This window comes from Oncorhynchus gorbuscha, linkage group LG09, assembly GCF_021184085.1.
Source record: "Oncorhynchus gorbuscha isolate QuinsamMale2020 ecotype Even-year linkage group LG09, OgorEven_v1.0, whole genome shotgun sequence".
Lineage (NCBI taxonomy): Eukaryota > Metazoa > Chordata > Actinopteri > Salmoniformes > Salmonidae > Oncorhynchus > Oncorhynchus gorbuscha.
Genome location: NC_060181.1, coordinates 60,120,956 through 60,145,792, shown reverse-complemented (window position 1 = coordinate 60,145,792; position 24,837 = coordinate 60,120,956). Strand labels below are relative to the sequence as shown.

Here is a 24,837-nt window from a genome sequence, read left to right as displayed (position 1 = left end):
TCTGGATGGTTTACCTAACCAGGTAAAACTCTTGCCCCTAGTTGTAGACCAGTGTATGACAGAGTTCAAAAGGTACTTGCACACAAACCATGAAAAGAAATAACCCAAGGAGGCCAAGATGCAAAAAATAATACACTTAATTTAATCCATGCCCACAAGAATACAAAAAGTGTGGCAGTGCAAGGTGTTAAAAATAAAAATAGTAATAAAGTCAAATCAGCTCTTAAAACGGTTTGATATGGGCTGTTACGGGACCAGATTTGTTCTAAATCAGGTCAGATGTACTTATTTACACAGAAATTGCAATTAGACAATATAACAAACAGGGCTGAGCTTGCATCTGTAATTAGAGTTACTCACACAGTATGTCTTCGCTATTGTGTTGATTCATTCCAGTCAATCATTTTGGATAGAATGGGCCTAGCCTAGCCACCCGAAGTTAAACAAATAAATGGGCCTATTTTAGACTATAAATACATAGCTTGGGCTATAAATACATGACGTTACCACTTCGTTTCCCTTGGCCAGAGGGGATCAGAGCACATAGGCTTCTCTAGGCTACCTGTAGCTGTGGTTAGGCTACAGTTGATCAGACTAAAGCACAGATGAATTGTGCACGAGTTGTCAAATCATGAGGTAAATCAGTCTAAAGAACAATACTTTGTCCTTCTTTTCAACGCTTTGTGTCAATATTTTTTATGAAGCCGAATCAAAAGTGCTGGGGACAAATTCCAGGTTGCCACACATTTGCCAGCATCCTTGCTCTGCGGATCTCTGCAAAGGAGAAACATGTCCTCAATTTTGAGGATACAAAATGTTTGACTTCCATGCATCTTGACAATTATTTTTTTTATTTTTGGGTGGCAGGAATGTGCTTACATGCGGTTAAAAAAGATCAGAGAACCTAAATTCACAGCTCTTCTCAGATGATCAAACATGAACAACTATTTTTATCAGTTAATTTAGAAATGTTGTGGCTTAATTCATATGTCCTAAAATATAAAATGCAGAGGTAGCCCAGTTAGCCAACTGTTATATTGGAAAAACTATTTCAGACACTTTATTAGAGTACCAACAACATCTTCAAAATAACCGAATGACAACATGTAGTCCTTATTGGGAAAGAAAGTATAAAAAATAACTAGGAAAACACATTCAACAGGGCTATTTACTTGAGGAATCTTTTTGACTAACATCATTAGCAATTGGAAGGATTGTCTCAACTTCACTCATCTGCTTGTCCACGACTGATTTTGTAGACATGGCAGCAGAAGTTATTATTCTTCGTCTGTTCAATATGAACAATTGTATCTCTGTCAAAGAACAGCTCGTGGCTGTAAGTCTGAAACAAGAAAAGACAATATATTAATAAATAACATGAAAAGGAGAGATTTCCCACATTCTCTTCCTCTACAGTGGCCTCGTTCGACCAGTGTGATCTTGCAAGCTTACATTCTGTTTAAACAAAATGAGAGTGCAGCGGTCAGGATGGCGGATCAGGCTACATTTACACAATATTCTAAAAGCACTAACCACATCCCATGACTCCACAAGTGGAACCCTCTTCAGTAACGCTCCAGTGTTGTTGTCATGGAGTCTGACGTGGGCCTTCCCCTCATCCTCTCTGTGGGTCACCTCCACAACAGCCAGAAGGTCAAGCTCATCCTCATACTCCACCATCCGGAATGTCTTTGAAGTAGCATGTTGCAAGAGGCATCAACAAAAACACTCACCAGCAATAACCAATATGCCTATATAGAATGCCACTGAAATGTCAGTAAAAGTAATTTAGTCAGGATACAGTCTAAGCCTAATCCTTTAGAATCTACCTCTCGGTCTGGGTCATCATCCAGCTGATAAAATCTTCTCTTCACTGTGCGGCCTGAGGAAGTGACATTGATCTGCGAGGCAGCCTATGGTGGATAGAAGACAAGAGGTTTTATGAATCCATCACAGGAAAAGCAGCAATTTTCAGCCTTCTATCATAACGATGGAGAAGATATATCTCATTTAAAATGTATTATGACCCATGGTTAAAAAAGGTGCCAAAACACTATGTTAACTCACATTGTCTCGATGAGCTGTGATGGAAAACTCCTTCACTATATCGAACTGTGAATCACTCTCCAGTTCACTCAGAATCTTCAGCACACTGGGGGAAAGTATTCAATATTCAGTAAAGGCAGAAGAGAAACGTTGTTGTGTGAAATCTGACTGATGAATAGCACTGACCTAAATACCATAAAGCTGCAGTGTAAAGCATGGTCTTGTGGACAACTTTGTTGGGGGGGGTTTAAACTCACTTTATGGTGCTAGGTCCAACATGGATGATTCTTCCTGAGTCATCAGGGTGGAAGTAGATCCAGTCAGACTCCAGAGAACAGCACTTCATGTCTTGTATTCCATGCTTTGCCTATTTACAAATGCGTACAGTGGGAATATTACAGATATTGACACTGGGTATGACAACTACAGAACACTTTGGACCTTAACTGGATAATTACTTAGCTGAAGCTTACATTTAAAGCAACTTAGTGCCCAAAAGTATGTGAGCCACGCATAAATTGACTCAACAACATTGGTGCTGCCAGCACCATGCTCCAACCAGCTGAGCCATCTAAACATCCTTTTGAGGATAATTTGTGTTTGAGTAATACGTTTGTTGTGTCAGTTCAAGACAATGCCTGTCAAAGACATCTGTAGTGCTCCGAAACTGACATGCTCAAATGGCTCAGGCACACTAGCAGCAGGATACTTAATATGCTTAAATAGTCTCACAATTCAGGACAGACTTATTTGCGACTCATTCAATGTGTAGTGCATAAAGATAGATATGTACAAGTATATTACCAGGGTGTTATCCTTGAGAGAGCAGATGCGGTACGACCCCTGGTGCTTCTTATGGGGTAGGGTGAAGATATAGTGCCATGGATGGCCTCCGATCTGTACTCCATTATCGAAGCATGACACCTCAAACAGCACTGGGGGGCATTCTGCGGAAAAAATGAGAGAAAAAAAAAATCACTAAGAGTCCCTTGAGGCAATTCTGCAGATGGATAGACAAATGAATGGTTGGAAAATCTGAGGGACAGAAAGATTTATAGACAGATAAACAATCACCTACCATTGATGTGGATATTCACTGGAATGCCAAATGGAGCTTCTCCCACAGTTTTACCGCCTTCTGAATGACACTGCTCCCCAAGAACCAATTCCGTTCTTATGTACTGGCAAAGAAGAAAGAACAATCAATAAATGTTTTTAGAAATAATGGAACATACAGTATGTAGACAATCTGAACATTTTAAGAAGCATGCATTAAAACAACTGAAATGTTATTGTTAATCATAAATTCACACCTTATTCAGAATGTCTTCAAAGCTGTAGAGCTTCACAGTCTTGGTACTGTGAGAAACTGCAAGGACCCCTTGGGACAGAACTACATCAATGACGGTGCTTCCAAATATCTGAAATGACAGAGATATACACAGTGCTTTCGGAAAGTATTCAGACCCCTTCCCTTTTTCCACATTTTGTTACGTTACAACCTTACTCTAAAATGTTTTAAATAGTCCCCCCCCCATCAATCTACACACAATGCCCCATAATGACAACGCAAAAACAGGTTTTGAGACATGTATAAATAAAAACTGAAATATCACGTTTACAAAAGTATTCAGACCCTTTACTCAGTACTTTGTTGAATAACCTTTGGCAGTGATTACAGCCTCGAGTCTACTTCGGTATGACACTACAAGCTTGGCACACCTGTATTTGGGGACTTTCTCCCCTTCTTCTCTGCAGATCCTCTAAAGCTCTGTCAGGTTGGATGGGGAGCGTCGAGTTCAATTCCGGACTCTGGCTGGGCCATTCAAGGACATTCAGAGACTTGTCCCGAAGCCACTCTTGCATTGTCTTAGCTGTGTGCTTAGGGTCGTTGTCCTGTTGGAAGGTGAACCTTCACTCCAGTCTGAAGTCCTGAGCGCTCTGAAGCAGGTTTTCATCAAGGACCTCTCTGTACTTTCCTCCATTTATCTTTCCCTCGATAATGACGAGTGTCCCAGTCCCTGCCACTGAAAAACATTCCCACAGCATGATGCTGCCACTACCATGCTTCACCATAGGGATGGTGCAAGATTCCCTCCAGACGTGACGCTTGGCATTCCGGCCAAAGAGTTCAATCTTGGTTTCATTAGACCGGAAAATCGTATTTATCATAGTCTGAAAGTCCTTTAGGTGCCTTTTGGATAACCAAGCTGGCTGTCATGTGCCTTTTACTTCTACGTCTGGCCACTCTTCACTGATTGTTGGAGTGCCGCAAAGATGGTTGTCCTTCTGGAAGGTTCTCCCATCCCCACAGAGGAACTCTGGAGCTCTGTCAGAGTGACCATCAGGTTCTTGGTTACCTCCCTGACCAAGGCCCTTCTCCCCCACTTGTTAAGTTTGGCCGAGCGACCAGCTCTAGAAAGAGTATTGGTGGTTCCTAACTTCTTCCATTTAAGAATGATGATGGAGACCACTGTGTTCCTGGGGACCTTCAAAGCTGTAGAAATGGTTTTGTACCCTTCCCCAGATCTGTGCTTCAACACCTTCTCCCCCACTTGTTAAGTTTGGCCGAGCGACCAGCTCTAGAAAGAGTCTTGGTGGTTCCTAACTTCTTCCATTTAAGAATGATGATGGAGACCACTGTGTTCCTGGGGACCTTCAATGCTGTAGAAATGGTTTTGTACCCTTCCCCAGATCTGTGCCTCAACACAATCTTGTTTCTGAGCTCTATGGCCAATTCCTTCGACCTCATGGCTTGACAGTGCATGTCAGAGCAAAAACCAACTGTGGGACCTTGTAAATAAGAATTTGTTCTCGTTAAATAAAATAAAAATATATAGACAGCTATGTGCCTTTCCAAATCATGTCCAATCAATTGAATTTACCACAGGTGGACTTCAATCAAGTTGTAGAAACATCTCAATGATGATCAATGTAAACAGGATGCACCGGAGCTCAATTTCAAGTCTCATAGCAAAGGGTCTGAATACTTATGTAAATAAGGTATTTCTGTTTTTAATACATTTGCTAAATATTTTACAAACCTGTTTTTGCTTTCTCATTAAGGGGTATTGGGTGTAGATTGATGATTTTTATTTATTTAATAAATTTTAGAATAAGGCTGTAATGTAACAAAAATGTTAAAAAGGGAAGGGGTCTGAATACTTTCCCGAATACACTGTACAACATAAATGTCTTTACAAAAGTACATTACTTAAAGAAACCTTTAAGAAACAAAATATTGCATACACTTTTGTTGATCTCCAGAACGCCCACAAGTTGCAGGGGGAAAACACGGAACACAGCAAGGTACAGCAAGGTGTTTTGGTTGAAACCTGCCTGTGAGAGTTAGGATAGGAAATAAGTGAATACTTCTCAGATTTCACCAGTCACAAAGAGAAAAACTACATGGAATGGTTCTACTTTACAAAGGCAAATTATAAGATGAATGGGCATATCAGACTCGTGGAAACCACACCTGTCTTGCTGAAGATGTCACTTTATTCTGAATGGACTTGACATAAAATGTCTCCTGCGATACATCCCAGCCAAGGTATCTGATATAGAAAAAATGTGTCATGTTAAGTAAAATCAGCGGTTACCTACAACAAGAGGAACCCCAGCTCCACAATAATAATAAAAAGAGATCTGTTGGGTTCATGATTTGTGGAGGACATGTTAATTGTAATTGAATCACATACAACTGCCAATTACCTGAACTTGTGATGTGGGGACAAGTAAACTTTCTCCAATTGTTGTCCTGTCACAGCTGAGAAGCGATACAGCCAATTATTGCTAGTCAGGGCCAAGAGGCTAGGTTTTTGATCTGACGGTTTTGGCAACCCTTTGTCCTATGAGGGTAAACATAATGATGGTTAATTAGGATAACACTAATACATCACTCTGTTTATAGAATTTCTACTCATATACAATTACATTTAATAAACTTTATTCATCCCCAAGGGGGCAATAATTCAGAAATAGGTATAATAGACAATAAAACATGCCTTTTATAAATACAAAATGCAATACAGTGCAGTCCATTCACTATTCTATAGTCCATAAGTCCACAGTGATGCTGACGATGTAGATGTACAGAACTAAAAACTGGAAGTGATATCTATTGACCCCTTAGGAATTATAAGCTGTTGACACCTGTTACATTTCTATACAGCAACAGTGAACTGGCTATGATGGAAAATATTAATTCACTTACAAGAGGGCACTGGCATAGCAATGCATCTTCAATCTTCTCCGCTTTGGACCGCTTGGGTAATTCATACAGAAGTTGTGGCTCAGATGGAAGGCTGGAAATGATATTTTTTCAATTAAAAAAATAAGTAACGGTACTCATGTGATGAAACATAACAATGCCATATAATGTAGTTTAAAAAATAAAATATACACATTACCTACTGAAGCAACACTGATAATTTTCAAAATATATCCTCCCACTTTCATAAAATATAGTGGATTTTGAGGACTTGGTCCAGACTTTGGTGAAGTCTTTGCTGTCCTAGAGTAAATTAATAAGTCATTACTCAGGTTTATTTTTGTGGAATTAATATATTCAATTACTTAATACATTGCACTTCACATACCTGGAGGACAATACCCCTAAGAATCTTCAAGTTGAGTTTTGACAAAGTGCCAGCATCAAAAATGCCTCTCGATCTCAGGTCTAGGTAGGTTGCAACATTTTTCCCTCTCAGCTGAGGCATCACTAGGAGGCGCTCAATGCACAGGGGCTGGAACACTCCACACAATAACACCAGTGTGTCCAAAACAAAGCAAGCGCAGTTCAACTGTTATCCACGTCGGTATTCGATACTTCCAACCATGTCAACGATTCATTTACAACCAATTACTACGTATACACAAACCTCGTCCATTAGAACACGATAATTAAATAGTCATAACTAAATATCACGACTGCTAAAACGACGTGTCCTTAGCATCAGATACACAGTGATCGCAGATAGAACGAGCCATATATTTCACCGGATGTATAAATGTGAAGCATCCGGTTGGCGTTTCCGCTCACTACCAAATATGGGGATGAGAGGAAGACCAGCAGTCGGCAGTGGGAGACGATAGAGCGAGGTGGATTTTGACCGGCATTCTTCAGATTATCTCAACGATGAAACATTTGATCTCCAAACCGTTTTCAGTTTCCAAAACTAGAATCTGTAACAAACAGAGTGGACTGCGTTTTGTAGACGTTACCTTTCGCCAAAGTAAAAAAAAAATGTAAATCGTTTAGGAGGGCAAGGGCGAATTGAATTACTAAACTTCACATAGTAGGCGTTCCGCCCCACCCTCCTTCTTCTTTGGTGTAAGAGCTTTTGCGACAATTACGTGTGCATTCCGCCACCTACTGTAAAAGTGGAAATAAAGATCCGAAAGGGAAAAAAATGCGGGGTAATTATTAAATAAAAAATATATATATTCCATACAAACTATCAATAACGACATTTTTAAAAAACTAAATCAGCCTGCTTTTCTGTTTTGATCAGGTCCCTACACAGGCCCAGAAGGATCCTGTGATGGCTGGACATTTCCTGGCGACAATAGTCCTTGCAGTGCTTCTGTGGTTAAGTTTTGGAGGCCCAAAAACTTCTCCGCTGCAGATATAATGATGTCTGCTTTCTTGGACATTTGGCCAGTACACTATAAATGGTACAAAATCCACCTTCTTCACAATAAATGTATCCAGACCACTTGATTGAGATATACAATATCTTATTCAGAACTCTCTTCACCGCCTCCAAATAGGAGATTTGCTGTACAGCCCTGATCCTTGACACCTCAACCTCTTTCACTCTAACAGGGCACTCAGGGAATTCGGAAATGTGATCCCCGTCACAGTTGCAACATTTTACATTCAACTACTCCTGATTGTCAATGCCAGAGATAACACCTTTAACTGGTGCCCTGCTCCGACAATCAAAGCTGTCCACTTCCTGCGTTGATAACTTTGCGAGCCACAATGCATGCTCCTTTTGCTCTTTTGATATATACAAGATATCAACACCATACCGCTCCTGGTTACTGTTTCTGTATGATATGTTAGATTAAAGAATAAAGACAGACACAAATGTCAAGTTCAATAGCCATGTTCAAGTATTGTACAAGTCCCAAGGGAACAGCCCAGCTAGTTGATTACCTATCAACTAAACTCCATAGCATCATCCTTTTCAATAGAAAGTGCTAACGTAACAGCACAACATTAAGTTCTTAACAGGCAATTCATAACAAATGAAAATACATTACATTTTCTTTTTACTTCAATTGTCGTCTGCCTCTTTTTGTTGTTGTTCTATTTAACAGAGGACAGGTTAACACGGTCCCATGCTTACAAAGTAAGCCTGTCTGGTGGCTTACACAGCCGACCCACCCGTGAGTAAGTATTGGCTCTGACAGGGGTAGGATTAGGGCCACGTCTGGAGAGCTTGGTGGGGTAGAAGCCTCACCCTCAGTTGGCTCATGCCTCAATTCTGCAGCCCTTGCCCTTTGGCCTGGGACTGTGTATGAGTGTATGGAGTGCAGGCATTCTTGTACGTGTAGTTCTTGAGGGCACACTTCAAAGTTGTGATAGAGTGACATGCCACTGAAACTCAAAAGTAAAATATGGCAATGTCAAATCAAATCAAATGTTATTTGTCATATACACATGGTTAGAATATGTTAATGCAAGTGTAGGGAAATGCTTGTGCTTCTAGTTCCGACAGTGCAGCAATATCTAACAAGTAATCTAACAATACCACAACAACTACCCAATACACACAAATCTAAGTAAAGGAATGGAATAAGAATATATAAATATGTAAATCCCTTCATATCTGATGAAAACAGTTAACAGTGTAATTGTATGTTTTAATTTGCATTTTAATACTAGCTTTGATCACATTCCCCCAATTTTTTTGTATCATCCATTTCCTTCCTAGCTTACTTCAGTTTATTATTTCCGAGTTCATGGTTCATCCAAAGAGGAAGTGGAATCATTTGTCATGTTCCCATCTTTGCTTTTCAACGATCTTTGATAGCTCAATGTCTCTTCACATGCATTTGCTCTCTCTGAAAGTGCACTACTACACTGAGTGTCCTTTTTCAATGAACAGAGGAGGCAATTTTAGAGACTCGTCATTATGATTAATCAGAACTTGATGGTACAATTTGGGTATACAATATCTCTCAAGAGCCCAAGTGGGTCATACCCAGCTTACAGTGGCCTCCTTGGGTTCTAAGCTGACAGTACTGATAACAGCTGGCTCCTTCCTGAACTACAACCCGGACGCTCTGTATAATCCCAACGTTGTCTAAACGCAAATAGGCGATACAGATTTGGGGAACCTTTGGAACTTAAAGGAAAACAATCCCTCAAAAACTGTATTTTATTGTATTAGTCCACCGTTGATACAGTCCCAAAATGTGTTGCATGTCAGCAGAGCTGCCAACTCTGGCCCCTCCCAGGATTTTGTGTTAAATGCTCTACAGCAAAGATTTCTTAGTGTCCAACAAGTTTTCTCTACCCTTAACCTTGTTCTGAACACCTCCAAAACAAAGGTCATGTGGTTTGGTAAGAAGAATGCCCCTCTCCACACAGGTGTGATTACTACCTCTGAGGGTTTAGAGCTTGAGGTAGTCACCTCATTCAAGTACTTGGGAGTATGGCTAGACGGTACAGTGTCCTTCTCTCAGCACATATCAAATCTGCAGGCTAAAGTTAAATCTAGACTCTGTTTCCTCTATTGTAATTGCTCCTCTTTCACCCCAACTGCCAAACGAACGATGACTCAGATGACCATCCTACCCATGCTAGATAACGGAGACATAATTTATAGATCGGTAGGGTAAGGGGGCCCTCGGGCGGCTAGATGTTCTTTACCATTCGGCCATCAGATTGGCCACCAATACTCCTTATAGGACACATCACTGCACTCTATACTCCTCTGTAAACTGGTCATCTCTGTATACCCTTCACAAGACCCACTGGTTGATGCTTATTTATAAAACCCTATTAGGCCTCACTCCCCCGGATCTGAGATATCTACTGCAGCCCTCATCCTCCACATACAACACCCGTTCTGCCAGTCTCATTCTGTTAAAGGTCCCCATAGCACACACATCCGTGGGTAACTCCTCTGTTCAGTTCTCTGCATCTAGCGACTGAAACGAGATGCAACAAACACTCAAACTGGACAGTTTAATCTCCATCTCTTCATTTAAAGACTCAATCACAGACAATCTTATTGACAGTTGTGGCTGCTTTGTGTGATGTATTGTTGTCTCTACCTTCTTACCCTTTGTGCTGTTGTCTGTGCCCAATAATGTTTGTACCATGTTTTGTGCTGCTACCATGTTGTGTTGCTACCATGTTGTAGTCATGTTCTGTTGCTACCATGCTGTGTTGTCATGTGTTGCTGCCTTGCTATGTTGTTGTCTTAGGTCTCTTAGGTCTCTATGTCTTGATGTGTGTTTTGTCCTATATTTATATATTTGACACTTTGACATTTTGAATCCTCTCCTCCTTCCCTGTAGGAGTCTTTTGCCTTTTGGTAGGCCGTCATTGTAAATAAGAATTTGTTCTTGACTGACTTGCCTAGTTAAATAAAGGTTAAATAAATAGAAAAAAGTCTCACACATTCCCCGTGAGACAGAAGCATTTGACCATTCTCACACTCAGATGGCACACTTCTTATATCTCACGCATAGAAAACTACTGATTTTATTTTTATAATTAGGACATTATTGCACAAACTTGTTTTGAAATCAGAGCATATGCGCCTGCAATTTAACATCACGAGCATAACATCTATCGTTGTCCTGTTTTACCACACAGCACTGTGAACTGTGGCACCTTGAAGTATATGATTGGTCTAGTTATGTGAAGGATCAAGGCTATTGGATGCATGTTTTAAAGAAACGCCCATCAAGATTAGAGTGGAAGTGAATGGAGAGACAGAACGTTCTCTGCTGATTTTATAGAGCTGTAAAAAAGAGCAGCAGAGTAGCGCTCTTTTATGCGCTCAAATGTTGTCAACAAAATTATGTTCTCTTAATACAGCCATAAATATATTGCAGAATGCAGCCTTTTGACAGCATGTACTAAAATAGATTTAATCCACACTTGCACTAGTCCCCTCATGTGGTTTTAGCAGGTAGTGACCTGATTTGTAACTATGAACATTATTTTGTCAAACAGATTGTGAACCCAAAAGTGTATTTTTGATTCTAGAGTTGGAAGAAAATAGAATAATTATTTGGTTAGGGTGTAGGGGCAGATTTATGTTATTCAATAGATTTTATTAGCTATTTACTTTATTTAGTCTGATCAGTGGAACAATTCTCATTCTTAACAATGGGCTAAAATATATGGTAATTACTGTGCTTGTCAGCAAGAACAATACTGTTATTCCCCAAACGTATTTTATTATTCCACTTCTTCCCAATTTTTCCAGTGTAATCACATATTTGAAATATGATATGCCAACTTGTGTCTTTGAAAATGAATGATATGAGGCTGGGGGCAGGCAGCTGCAGGCAGCGATCAGTTGAAAAGCATGCATTTAGTTTTACTTGTATTTACATTTTACATTACATTTAAGTCATTTAGCAGACACTCTTATCCAGAGCGACTTACAAATTGGTGCATTCACCTTATGACATCCAGTGGAACAGCCACTTTACAATAGTGCATCTAAATCTTTTAAGGGGGGTGAGAAGGATTACTTTATCCTATCCTAGGTATTCCTTAAAGAGGTGGGGTTTCAGGTGTCTCCGGAAGGTGGTGATTGACTCCGCTGTCCTGGCGTCGTGAGGGAGTTTGTTCCACCATTGGGGGGCCAGAGCAGCGAACAGTTTTGACTGGGCTGAGCGGGAACTGTACTTCCTCAGTGGTAGGGAGGCAAGCGGGCCAGAGGTGGATGAACGCAGTGCCCTTGTTTGGGTGTAGGGCCTGATCAGAGCCTGGAGGTACTGAGGTGCCGTTCCCCTCACAGCTCCGTAGGCAAGCACCATGGTCTTGTAGCGGATGCGAGCTTCAACTGGAAGCCAGTGGAGGGAGCGGAGGAGCGGGGTGACGTGAGAGAACTTGGGAAGGTTGAACACCAGATGGGCTGCGGCGTTCTGGATGAGTTGTAGGGGTTTAATGGCACAGGCAGGGAGCCCAGCCAACAGCGAGTTGCAGTAATCCAGACGGGAGATGACAAGTGCCTGGATTAGGACCTGCGCCGCTTCCTGTGTGAGGCAGGATCGTACTCTGCGGATGTTGTAGAGCATGAACCTACAGGAACGGGCCACCGCCTTGATATTAGTTGAGAACGAAAGGGTGTTGTCCAGGATCACGCCAAGGTTCTTAGCGCTCTGGGAGGAGGACACAATGGAGTTGTCAACCGTGATGGCGAGGTCATGGAACGGGCAGTCCTTCCCCGGGAGGAAGAGCAGCTCCGTCTTGCCGAGGTTCAGCTTGAGGTGGTGATCCGTCATCCACACTGATATGTCTGCCAGACATGCAGAGATGCGATTCGCCACCTGGTCATCAGAAGGGGGAAAGGAGAAGATTAATTGTGTGTCGTCTGCATAGCAATGATAGGAGAGACCATGTGAGGTTATGACAGAGCCAAGTGACTTGGTGTATAGCGAGAATAGGAGAGGGCCTAGAACAGAGCCCTGGGGGACACCAGTGGTGAGAGCGCGTGGAGAGGAGACAGATTCTCGCCATGCCACCTGGTAGGAGCGACCTGTCAGGTAGGACGCCATCCAAGCGTGGGCCGCGCCGGAGATGCCCAACTCGGAGAGGGTGGAGAGGAGGATCTGATGGTTCACAGTATCGAAGGCAGCCGATAGGTCTAGAAGGATGAGAGCAGAGGAGAGAGAGTTAGCTTTAGCAGTGCGGAGCGCCTCCGTGATACAGAGAAGAGCAGTCTCAGTTGAATGACTAGTCTTGAAACCTGACTGATTTGGATCAAGAAGGTCATTCTGAGAGAGATAGCGGGAGAGCTGGCCAAGGACGGCACGTTCAAGAGTTTACGAGCAGTTGCAGGCCACGGAAGGAGAGTTGTATAGCATTGAAGCTCGTCTGGAGGGTTGGTAACAAAGTGTCCAAAGAAGGGCCAGAAGTATACAGAATGGTGTCGTCTGCGTAGAGGTGGATCAGAGACTCACCAGCAGCAAGAGCGACATCATTGATGTATACAGAGAAGAGAGTCGGCCCAAGAATTGAACCCTGTGGCATCCCCAGATTGTATAGCGGAGAGGAAACCATATTGTATAGCGGAGAAGGTACAGTGGGATTCGAAATGGTCGGCGATCTGTTTGTTAACTTGGCTTTCAAAGACTTTAGAAAGGTAGGGCAGGACAGATATGGGTCTGTAACAGTTAAGGTCTAGAGTGTCTCCCCCTTTGAAGAGGGGGATGACTGCGGCAGCTTTCTTATCTTTAGGGTTCTCAGACGATACGAAAGAGAGGTTGAACAGGCTAGTAATAGGGTTTGCAACAATTACGGCAGATACATTTTCACCCGCAACGTAATTTTCAAAGTAGCCCAATTTTTCAGGAAAACTGTGGACATGGCAACAATGGATGGCACTTTTTTAAACAAATGAGGCCATGTGTAGGTTGTCTAGTATATCACGGGCAGGATAAGCTCTAACAATGGGAATTCCTACAACACCTACAACAGTATCATCGGTAAATTGTGACCGACTGACTGATCTACAAATAATAACGAGTAGTTATTTATGATGCAAGGTTCTTTGTAGATCAATAAGTCAAAGGTTGCCTTCACTTTCAGCTGCAATGTCGAACAAACCCAAAGTGTCACTTAATACATCATCATGATGATGCAAAATGGATCATCATGATGATGTAGCTGGTGACACTTTACTTCTCGAAAGTCCAATATCTTGAAAACTTGACTGCTGGCACGCAAAACATTTTGGGACTGTTCCCCAAACTGCATGTCATTGTGTATTTGTATTTAGACAATCATTAAAATGTATGTTGTTTCTTACATGGTTTTCCCAATCCATAGGCTAAATGAGAGGATCACGACCCCCTGCCTAGCCTCAGTGGCTATGGGTTGGGACAGGGTTCCATGCAGACTAAACAGCAGAGGGCGATGCTCCTTTGGGACTTCTTTCAGCATAACATGTGGTATGTGTTTGCACATCTATTATTTTCATTCAGTGCCATTTTCAATGTGAAGTCTGAAGTTGATAATATACTGTGTCAAATGGCACAGCAGTGTATTTTGGATCAAGCATACATTCATGTTAAAAAAATGTAAACTTATTTGAGATGGGTGTCCCTTCCATGGGACTGTTGAGCTAACGTAGGCTAATGCGATCAGCATGAGGTTGTAAGTAACAAGAAAATTTCCCAGGACATAGATATATCTGATATTGGCAGAAAGCTTAAATTCTTGTTAATCTAACTGTGCTGTCCAATTTACAGTAGCTATTACAGTGAAAGATTACCATTCTATTGTTTGAGAAGAGTGCATCATTTTGAACATGAAAAGTTATTAATAAACATATTAGGCACATTCGTGCAGTCTTGACACAAAATTTTAAACAGAAATGCAATGGTTCATTGAATCAGTCTAAAACTTTGCACATACACTGCTGCAATCTAGTGGACAAAATCTAAATTGCACCTGTGCTGGAATAATTCATTATAGCCTTTATCTTGCATTTCAAAGATGATGGTACAAAAACAATATAAAATAACTTTTTTTTTCTTCTTTGTGTAATCTTTTACCAGATCTATTCTGTTATATTCTCCTACATTCCTTTCACATTTCCACAAAGTGTTTTCTTTCAAATGGTACCAAGAAAATGCATATCCTTGCTTCAGGGCCTGAGCTATGGGCAGTTAGATTTGGATATGTCGTTATAGGCGAAAATGGGAAAAAAGGAGCGTATCCTTAAGAGGTTGTGAAATGGTCTGAGGAAGAAAAAGAAAAAGCCAGATGAGAATACGCATTCTATTAGAAGCGCAAGGTAACCCCTTTCTAAACATTCCTAGCAAATTCTGTTCTTAATTTTGATTGTATGAAAACTAATAATTATGTAATATTTGTTCTTCCTACCCATTCAGGCAAATATGACATAGACGCCTGTAAATACTAAGACAGGTTTTATGAGATGCACCAGGACAAGTTCTTTAAAGATCGCAAGTGGCTGTTCTTGGAGTTCCGAGAGCTTCTTTCTTTAGGGCCAGAGAGCAGTGCTATTGAGGAAAGACAGTGTGGGCTGCGGGCCCCATGCCCAGAGCCTGGTGTGTCCTGCAGGGACACAGAGATGGGGCAGCATGCACCCACTCACCAGCACATAGATCCACAGACAAGTGATTGCCAACAGTCCTGTAACCAAGATGAGAGACACTGCAGTGGCTGCAAGGCAGACCAGCTCTTTCCCAGGCGAACATGCAACTTTCAGGATCTTGTAGACATTTTCATATAGCTTTAATCCCTCATCCACTACACAGTTAAAATATTATGTAGTTAGAATAAATGGTAAGATGCATGAACTCTTGTAACCTGTGTTGATTTCACTGGCTCAGTAGGAGTCAAGTTTCTATTTTGACAGAATGTTATTTGTCATATGTTGTATGTGGGGCTGGTAACAGTGTATTTCCTATTGTCAGCTCTATTAAGTACAACATTATACATATTTTATCCAGTCTAAATGACATATTTTATACAATCTGATCAGAAACATGTATTGATGCATGACGTCAAACTGAGTCTGTGGGGTTAAATTGTTTTCTTTTCTTACTCATTTAAGAATAAGGTTGTCTTTGTTGATTGCAAATGTTTCGATATTTGCTTTGTTATGCAGACCACCTGTGCTAAAGCATAATGTCATCTTACATAGAATATTTTGTCCAGAGGGCTTGGCTTGGCAAGCCTAGGGGAGGAAAATAATGAGGAGGAAGTGTTTAACCTTGACCTGCATGCATAATCCTATGAATGACTCTTGAATTATATGGAGTGTATGTTATCTGATAGCAAATATATTAGTCCCTCAGTCTACCTGCCTGGTGTGTGATTAAGAGCAATTTGATCAGTAAATATATACTGACTACTACAGAATGCCAATCGATTAAATCTACGTGTCATTATTCAATTAAATATTGTATCACTACTCCATTTTGTTTTGGTGTTAGTTGTGAAAATGATATGAAATTAACCTGACAAGTTCCCTCTATGTTGTTGCTGTCTTGCAGAGACAGGGGCATTATTATACTGCTGGTACTTTAGCCTCACTCTATCTGTAATGAATACTCAGGGAGAAAAAAGGTGTAGATTCACAGGCAGAGGCTGGCAGGGGTTTATTTCGCCTTTGCAGAAGGCAGGAATCGTGGTCACAGGCAGGCAATGGTCATACACAGGTAGGCAAACAAGCAGGCGAATCAAAACTAGGACTGAAGGCTATAACTGGTTCTTACAAACGAGCTAGGAAATGGCTTAGTAGAGTCAAAACGAACAATGCCTAAAAATGCACAAAGAGAATGAACTGAACTAAATAAGGAGCTGCTGAGACCAGTTGAGTAACTAACACAGGTGAAATCAATAAACAAAAATGAAAGACAGGGCTACGTTCAAGAACACAAAGAAACAGAACACAAGGTTGACTAAGAACATAAATACAGAACCTTACACTGTCCAACTGGTCAAGATAAGATACCATTTTCCAAACAAGTGAGATTCATACAATCAAACATTGGAAATTACGTCATTACAAACAGATTGAAATATGGTTGAAGTTACATTGTTACAAAAATGTTCAAATCTACTTGAAATTACATCACGACAAACAGCCATTTTTCACATATTGTGATTATCCTTCTCTACCCAAAATGTCTGCTATCACACCTTTCTTGCTTTGATGCCTAGTGGACATTTGATGCTCTTGCAATGGACTGTCTTTTATCAAATGGCCATGATCAGCAGTCCAGGCATTACTGTACAGAATCTTTCAGTGCAAAACGGCGCTGAGAGATGCAGAACAGAGCAATCTACCAGGTACAGACTGTGTGTCCTCATTAGAGGTTGTTACATTTATCCTTATCTGTTGCCAGTTGCTTTGCAATTTATGGGGTGCAATTCTTTCCAATACTATTTAAGAGCTTAACATGATGTTGCTCAATTAATGCAATCTACTCATGAAACACTAGGAAACGGCTAGTTTGTTCACTTTTCTAATTCTATTGCCGGTTGAGTAACTACTTCATAATAGCTAAATTATCTCAATCTTTCAGACTACACTGTAATGTACTGGTGTGTTTATGGGTGCCTTCAGTTATATGCACCTTTTAGTGGTGATTTAGTCTAAGGTCTTGCCACTACAGAGTCATTTTTTGGGGGGGAGTACTTCAGTTTCCATAGCAACTCCTCTTGAGACTTGCAGTAAAATGATCTGTCTGCAGGTTTTGAAGAGCACTTTTAACCTGGGAATGGTAATGCCTTTTTCAGCTACTGTAATAAATAAGTGAATAATAGTTTTTTATTCAAAATTGCTTACATTAAACATGGCTGTTATTCTTCTAAGGATGAAAATAAGGAATTTTCACATAATGCCTAATTTGTGGGTTTATGTAACTATACTGTAGGACTGTAGGTCTTTGAGGAGCTTGTCAGTACATTCAGGGGCATATTTTTCTGCATTTCAATTAGGTTTGAATTAAGCAATAATTTTTGCTTATCCAAATTGCCATCATAAGAGCTCAACAGTAGGTTTTTAAGTTATCCACTACATTTAACCAATGAATGAGTTGAATTGTAACATATTGATGTGACAAGGTGGACTCCTTTCCCTTCCTTTCACTGAGCCTGGATGTTATTCTGCTGGTCTTCGTGCTCTTCTCCATTCACCTGAGTGGTAGGTGAAGGTTAGGAGACAAAGGCAGGAGCGCTCACTCCCATCATTCCCATTCACTCCCACCCAAACCCCCCATCCCTCCCCTTTCCCTATACTTTGTCTGAATGTCCTTACTAACCCAACCCCCTCCACCCTCCAAAAACAGGCTCTCTAAAGGCGTCCGCATGCTTCCCAGACTAAACATTATTTTCCAAAGTTCTGGAGTACACTCAAAAAACTTGGGGGTCCAACAAGGGTTCTTCTAAGATCCTAAAAGTTCATTGAAGAACCTTAGGATTCTTGGCTCTGAAAAATGCCCAACAAAAGGTTCTTCCAAGAACCCCAAAGGAGGTGGGGTTCATCGAGGAACCTCCTGGGGGTTCTTGAAGGAACCTAACTGCCCAACTGAAACATTTGGATTTGAAATGACATGATTTCTAAAACAGAAAATGGACACAATTTAATGGATATCAACCAACAAAGAGGTGTAAGAATATGTGTAAGAATATGTTAGTCTGCAGTATGTGTTAGTATGTGTAAGAATATGTAAGAATATGTTAGTCTGCAGGTATACTCCATGTATACTGACCAGGAGGCACACAAAGGCATGTACAATTGGTATTGGTATGTTGTGCAGATACTATCTATCATCTACAGTTAATTATAGTTTCTCTTTAAAACCTTCTAGAACTCAGTCACAGCAGCCTCCCTTACCTCTTCAATTAAATGAAAATCAAAGAGGCCTCTGCATTATACATTATACATAGACTACTGTTTAAAAGTTTGGGGTCACTTAGAAATGTCCTTGATTTTGAGAGAAAAGGACATTTTTTGTCCATTCAAATAACATAAAATTGATCAGAATTACAGTGTAGACATTATTGATGTTGTAAATGACTATTGTAGCTGGAAACAGCAGATCTTTGATATATCTACACAGGTGTACAGAGGCCCATGCTGTATCACATCCGGATGTGATTGGGAGTCCCATAGAGAGGAGCACAACTGGCCCAGCGTCGTCCGTTGTAGGCCGTCATTGTAAGTAACAATTAGTTCATAACTGACTTGTCTAGTTAAATAAAGGTTCAATCAAAAATAACTTTTGTTGTAGAGCATTTAACACACAATCCGGGGAAGGGCCATAAGTATAAGACTGTAACATCTGCATATAAATGGATGATGGAGCTTTTTTACTGCCTAAGCTATGTTGTTGATGTAAATTGAGAAGAGTGTGGGGCCTAGGATCGAGCCTTGGGGTACAGCAGTGGCTGAGATAACAGATGTTCTGACTTTATACACTGCACTCTTTGAGAGAAGTAGTTAGCAAACCAGGTCAAACCCCTCAGAGACACCAATACTCGTTAGCTGGCCCACAAGAATGGAATGTTTTACCATATCAAAAGCTTTGGCCAAGTCAATAAAAATATCAGCACAACATTGCTTTGAATCAAGGACAGTGGTGACATCACCTGAGCAGAAACTAGATTGCATACCAGAGAGAATAGCATAGACATCAAGAAAGCCAGTCAGTTGATTATTGTGGTTTTTTTTCACACTTTTGATAAACAGGGCGAAATAGAAATAGGCTTATAACAGTTAGGATCAGGTTGATCTCCCCCTTCAAATAAAGGACGCACCGTGGCTGCCTTCCAAGCAATGGGAATCTCCCCAGAGAGGAGAGACCGGTTCAAAAAAGGTCAGAGAAAGGCTTGGCAATGATAGGGGCAGCAACCTTAAAGAAGAAAGGGTCTAAACCATCTGCCCATCTGATGTTTTTTGGGGGTCAAGTTTAAGGAGCTCCTTTAGCACCTCAGACTCAGTGACCGCCTGCAGGGAGAAACTTTGTAGCGTGGCAGGGGAAAAAGAGGAGCATTGGGGGTAGTCACATTAGAAGGGGTGGGAGATGAGGAAATGTTGGATGGGCAAGGAGGCATGGCTTAGTCAAATGTGAATTCTGACATAATGAAGTGGTGATTAAAAAGCTCAGCCATGTGCTTCTTGTCAGTAACAACCACATCATCAACTTTAAGGGACATGGGCAGCTGTGAGGAGGAGGGTCTATTCTCCAGGTCTTAAACCGTTTTCCAGAACTTCTTGGGGTTAAACCCACAGAGAGAGAACTGCTCCTTATAGTAACTAACTTTGGCCTTCCGGATAGCCTGAGTGCACTTATTTCTCAATTGCCTGAACGAGAGCCAGTCAGCCTGAGTATGCGTGTGCATTTCTTGAGGTGGAGTAACTCTGCAAGATCACAATCGAGACGGGCTGAACCTGTTTTTAATTAAAATTTTCTTTATGGGGGAGTGTTTGTTAACAATACTACTGAAAATATTTAAAAAGAAGATCTAAGCGTCTTCGACAGAGGGGATCAATCTGATTCTAGACCAATTTACAATGGCCAGGTCATGAAGGAAGGTTTGCTCATTAAAGTTTTTTAGCAAGCGTCTATGACAAATTAGGACAGGTCGTTTCACTGAGCAGCCATTACGAACACATGCTGTAAAACAGTGATCACTAAGGTCATTACAGAAAACACCAGACTAATTATTTGTGAGGATAACATCGAGGAGAGTAGCCTTTTCTGGGTATTTGGAGTCATACATTGTGGGATTGGTAATAATCTGAGAAAGATTTAAGGAGTCCCATTGCTTTAAGACTTGGTCAAGTGGTCCCAGTTTAGGTCACCTAGCAGGACAAATTCAGTCTTACTGTAAAGGGCCAGGAGAAAGCTTTGTGTTATGCAGGTGAGTGAGGACCCAAAAGCGATTTAACAGAAACAGAGTCTTTTAATGTCCAAACAGGGAAAACATAAATCCTCAATCTTTACAGGAGATGTCCAAACAGGGAAAACATAAATCCTCTATCTTTACAGGAGAGTCCCCCTTCTAGTAGTAGAGGAGAATTGCAGGGCTAGCGGCACAGACTGCAGGTCCCTTCGGGTATGCGCGGGCCGTAGAGGATAGAGACACCTGCTCACACGCAGTATCTGATGAAGAGGCAGATTACGACAGGACGGAACAAGGGCAAAGCAAACAAGAATCCGACAAGGACAGAAGCAGAAACAGAGAGAGAAATAGAGACCTAATCAGAGGGCAAAAGAGGGGACAGGTGTGAGAGAGTAAACGAGGTCGTTAGGAGAATGAGGAACAGCTGGGAGCAGGAACGGAACGATAGAGAGAGAGAGAGATAGAGAGAGAGAAAGAAACCTAATACGACCAGCAGGGGGAAACGAAGAGAAGAGAAAGCACAGGGACAAGACATGACAATACATGACACTTTGGGCAGTTAGGGTACAGGCCGGTGCTGATGGAGGACGATAACACCCAGCAACAGTCAACAAAGAGTGATTTGAAAGTTTAATGCCAAATCAAATTGTTTGGGGACAGACGTGGTGGAGACAACTGAGCACTGAAGGTGATCCTTGGTAAAGATTGCCACTCCCCCAACTTTGGACGATCTGTCTTGCCAGAAAAGGTTCTAACCAGAATGGTTTAATTTGTATTTATTTATTTAACCTTTATTTAACTAGGCAAGTCAGTTAAGAAGAAATTCTTATTTACAATGATGGCCTATGAACAGTGGGTTAACTGCCTTGTTCAGGGGCAGAATGACATATTTTTTACCTTGTCAGCTCAGGGATTCGATCTAGCAAACTTTAGGTTACTGGCCAAATGGTCTAACCACTAGGGTACCTGCCGCCCCAGAAAAAAGGTTAACATCAGTATTCAAAACACTCTTCCTTAACCAAGTCTCAGTAATGACCAACACATCTGTATTGGAGCTGTGAACCCACACTTTTAAAAAATCCATTCTGGGTAATAAAGCTCCAAGTGTTAACATGCAGAGCAGAAATCAGTGAAGCAGATATGAGAGCACAAGTCAGAATTGGGGCTAGCAACAGTAGATTGCCCAGGGTGTACATGCACATTTCCAGATATCATCAACAGTTATACAATCAAGGCAGAGGACAGGGAAAGCTCTGCAGCGTTGATTTATGACATCTGAATGTGCATCAGATGGCAACAAGATCATATTGTACAGCAATTTCATCAGGTAACATGAATACAAAGCCATCGAGATGTGATTATAATAGGAGGGGAGGCCAAAAGTATGTGTAACCAGTAGAGAGTCAGTCCCACGTGTGGGACCAAACACAGTCTGTCCCACGGTTGGGTAAACAAGAAATTTCATAGTCAACAAAGCATGCAGGAGTCATGAGGCAAATAGCAAAATAGCAAAATGCACAAGAAAAAAAGTATAACGACTTGGGGCTAGCCATTGTAAGTCGAGAGTCACTTGCCCCAACAGTGCCTGTGTGCTGGAGGCGAGTGAAAGCTCGGGAGAGAGGGGGGAGTGTGGTGGTGTACCTGTACCAGACAGCGGGAGACAAGCCAGGGCAGACGGTGAACGGATTCCCAGATGGAATCCAAGCAGCAGTGCTGCATGCAATGGGAGTAGGTGTCAAACCCACTTGGGAGAAGCTTTTATTTCTGGAGGCAGATTTCTTGTCGAAAATGTCAGTGGATGGTCTCTGAACAGTGGAAAAGGGCTTCAAATTCCTCTGGGTTTGGGTTGGGTAGCCTGTGAGACTCCTGTCATTTGTTGGGCTCAAAGGCTTTGACTGCTCTCACGTCACACCTCCATGCTAATTGAAGTTGTATCTGTTCTGTCTCAGTTCCAGGTTGGATGGTGTTCTCAGGTCTCTGCTGTTTGTTTGCAGAGCACGCTCTGTAACGCTTGGAAAAATCCATCCTTGGTAGTAGTAATCCTTCCAGGTAATTTTGTCCAAAATGAGGTTTTAGGTTTGGAGTTTTGATCTGAGGTGAAGGTTATGCAAGGTTATGCAAATGCACTGGTGTGTGTGGACAAACTGCTCTATTTTCGTCTCATTTGACCTAGCACCCGGTTCCAATCCAAGTGCCAATGCCATTTAACAAACTCCAGGCATTTACATCTGTTGGTTATCCCAATAAAGGCATTTTATTTGAGCAACCCTTCCAAGGAGCTTATTGGCATGGAGGTGGTGAATAATTGTAGATTTGGAGACTTGGTGACCCTGTAATTCTCCAACTGTGGGACTTGGATTTGCCTCCCGAACCATCTTCCTCACAGTGCGTGGGGACAAGATACACTTGCATCCTCTACCAGGCAAGTTTACCACCGTTCCAGTCGTTTTAAACTGTTGGCCGAGGTTGGAGTAGCCAGGAGGAAGGCATGGCCAGCCATTGAGAAATGCTTGTTGAAGTTTTCGATAATCATGGATTTATCGGTGGTGACCGTGTTACCTAGCCTCAGTGCACTGGGCAACTGGGAGGAGCTGCTCTTGTTCTCCATGGACTTCACAGTGTCCCAGAACTTTTTGGAGTTAGAGCTACAGGATGCAAATTTCTGCCTGAAGAAGCTGGCCTTTGCTTTCCTGACTGACTGCATGTATTGGTTCCTGACTTCCCTGAACAGTTGCATATCGCGGGGACTATTTGATGCTGTTGGAACAGAGGAGGAGTAGTATGAGGGTGCCGCTAAAGGCTATCAAAACTAGTCGCCTAGAGCGTTGGGGACAAAGAATAAAAGGAGCAGATTTCTGGGCATGGTAGAATATATTCAGGGCATAATGCGCAGACAGGGGTATGGTGGGGTGCGGGTACAGCGGAGGTAAGCCCAGGCACTGGGTGATGATAAGAGAGGTTGCATCTCTGGACATGCTGGTTGTAATGGGTGAGGTCACCGCATGTGTGGGAGGTGGGACAAAGGAGGTATCAGGGGTATGAAGAGTGGAACTAGGGGCTCCATTGTAAACTAAAACAACGATAACTAACCTGAACAACAGTATACAAGGCATATTGACATTTGAGAGAGACATACAGCGAGGCATACAGTAATCACAGGTGTTGAATGGGAGAGCTAGCTAAAACAGTAGGTGAGACAATAGCTAATCAGCTAGCACAACAACAGCAGGTAAAATGGCGTTGACAAGGCAGAGAGGGTCGGATTAACTACACACAGAGACTGAGTGCGGCCGACAGATAAACATAAACAAACAGAATGGAGTACCGTGATTAATGGACAGTGTCGCAGGCATCAGCTATGTAGCCAAGTGATCACAGTGTCGCAGGCATCAGCTATGTAGCCAAGTGATCACAGTGTCCAGGGGGCAGCGGTGGATGGGACAGGGAAGCTAGACTGGCGAGTATTATCCAGGCTAAAAAAAACTGGCTGGCTGTGCAGAAGGTAAAAGCCGCTAGCAGTGGCTAACAATGACTAAATAGCTTGTAGCTAGTTAGCTGGTTAGCTTCTGGAGGTTCTTGAATGTGTTCTAAAATTTTTAAATAATAGCGATTCCATATCACATTGGGTGAGGCACCGGAAGGTATAATCGAATTAAAAATCAAAAAGAGATTGAAAGTAAATATGGGTCCAGTGAGTGGTTGGGCTGGCTGGGGACGCGGCGATTCAGACAGTTAGCAGGCCTGTGCTAACAAGCTAACAGTTAGTAGGCCGGGGCGGAACAAGCTAGCAGTTAGCAGACCGGGGCTAAACAAGCTAGCAGTTAGCAGGCCGAATTAGCAAGCAAGCAGATAGCAAAGGCTAGAAAGTTAGCCTTTGGGGGACGTCGCGATGGGGTTAAGTCTGTTTATGCCTCCTCATGCGGTGACATCGATAGACCGGTCGTGGGTCCGGATATTGTAGCCCAGGAGTATGCTTCGGTGGTAGCACAGGAGCTCTGGCCGGGCTAGCTTCAAGCTAAGTGGATGGAAACGCTAGCCAGGAGTAGTCATCCGGGGTTGCGGTTAGCTAGTTAGCTAGTTGTGAAGATCCAGATGAAAACGTTCCGCTTGCGGTGGGAATCCGGGGATAAAAATAATAGGTCCGTTATGCTCTGGTTAGAGTAGCGTTGTTCGAACTGGCGAGAGCTTACCGAGCTAAA

The 24,837-nt window shown here is 42.0% G+C and overlaps 1 protein-coding gene and 1 pseudogene across 1 annotated transcript; one reads left to right on the top strand and one right to left on the bottom strand.

Moving 5' to 3' along the window:
- Positions 1–119: 119 nt before the first annotated feature.
- On the bottom strand, positions 120–7,371 carry dcaf17 (ddb1 and cul4 associated factor 17). The gene is made up of 14 exons (XM_046362930.1): positions 6,648–7,371; positions 6,459–6,562; positions 6,263–6,353; positions 5,761–5,897; positions 5,525–5,603; positions 5,296–5,385; positions 3,360–3,467; positions 3,125–3,227; positions 2,851–2,993; positions 2,304–2,413; positions 2,068–2,152; positions 1,830–1,913; positions 1,534–1,689; positions 120–1,342 (listed from the first exon to the last, which is right to left on the bottom strand). The coding sequence occupies exons 1-14, from the start codon at positions 6,765–6,767 to the stop codon at positions 1,226–1,228; spliced, it is 1,527 nt and encodes a 508-aa protein (XP_046218886.1). The 5' UTR covers positions 6,768–7,371; the 3' UTR covers positions 120–1,225.
- Positions 7,372–11,761: 4,390 nt separating this feature from the next.
- On the top strand, positions 11,762–15,498 carry LOC124044413 (annotated as a pseudogene).
- The last annotated feature ends 9,339 nt before the right edge of the window (positions 15,499–24,837 follow it).

Coding starts and splice junctions, on each gene's coding strand:
- dcaf17 (XM_046362930.1), bottom strand. CDS start 6,767: ATGCCTCAGCTGAGAGGGAAAAATGTTGCAACCTACCTAGACCTGAGA. Junction 3,228..3,359: donor TTGAAGACATTCTGAATAAG/GTGTGAATTTAT, acceptor CTTCTTTGCCAG/TACATAAGAACGGAATTGGT. Junction 2,994..3,124: donor AGTGAATATCCACATCAATG/GTAGGTGATTGT, acceptor TTTTTTCCGCAG/AATGCCCCCCAGTGCTGTTT.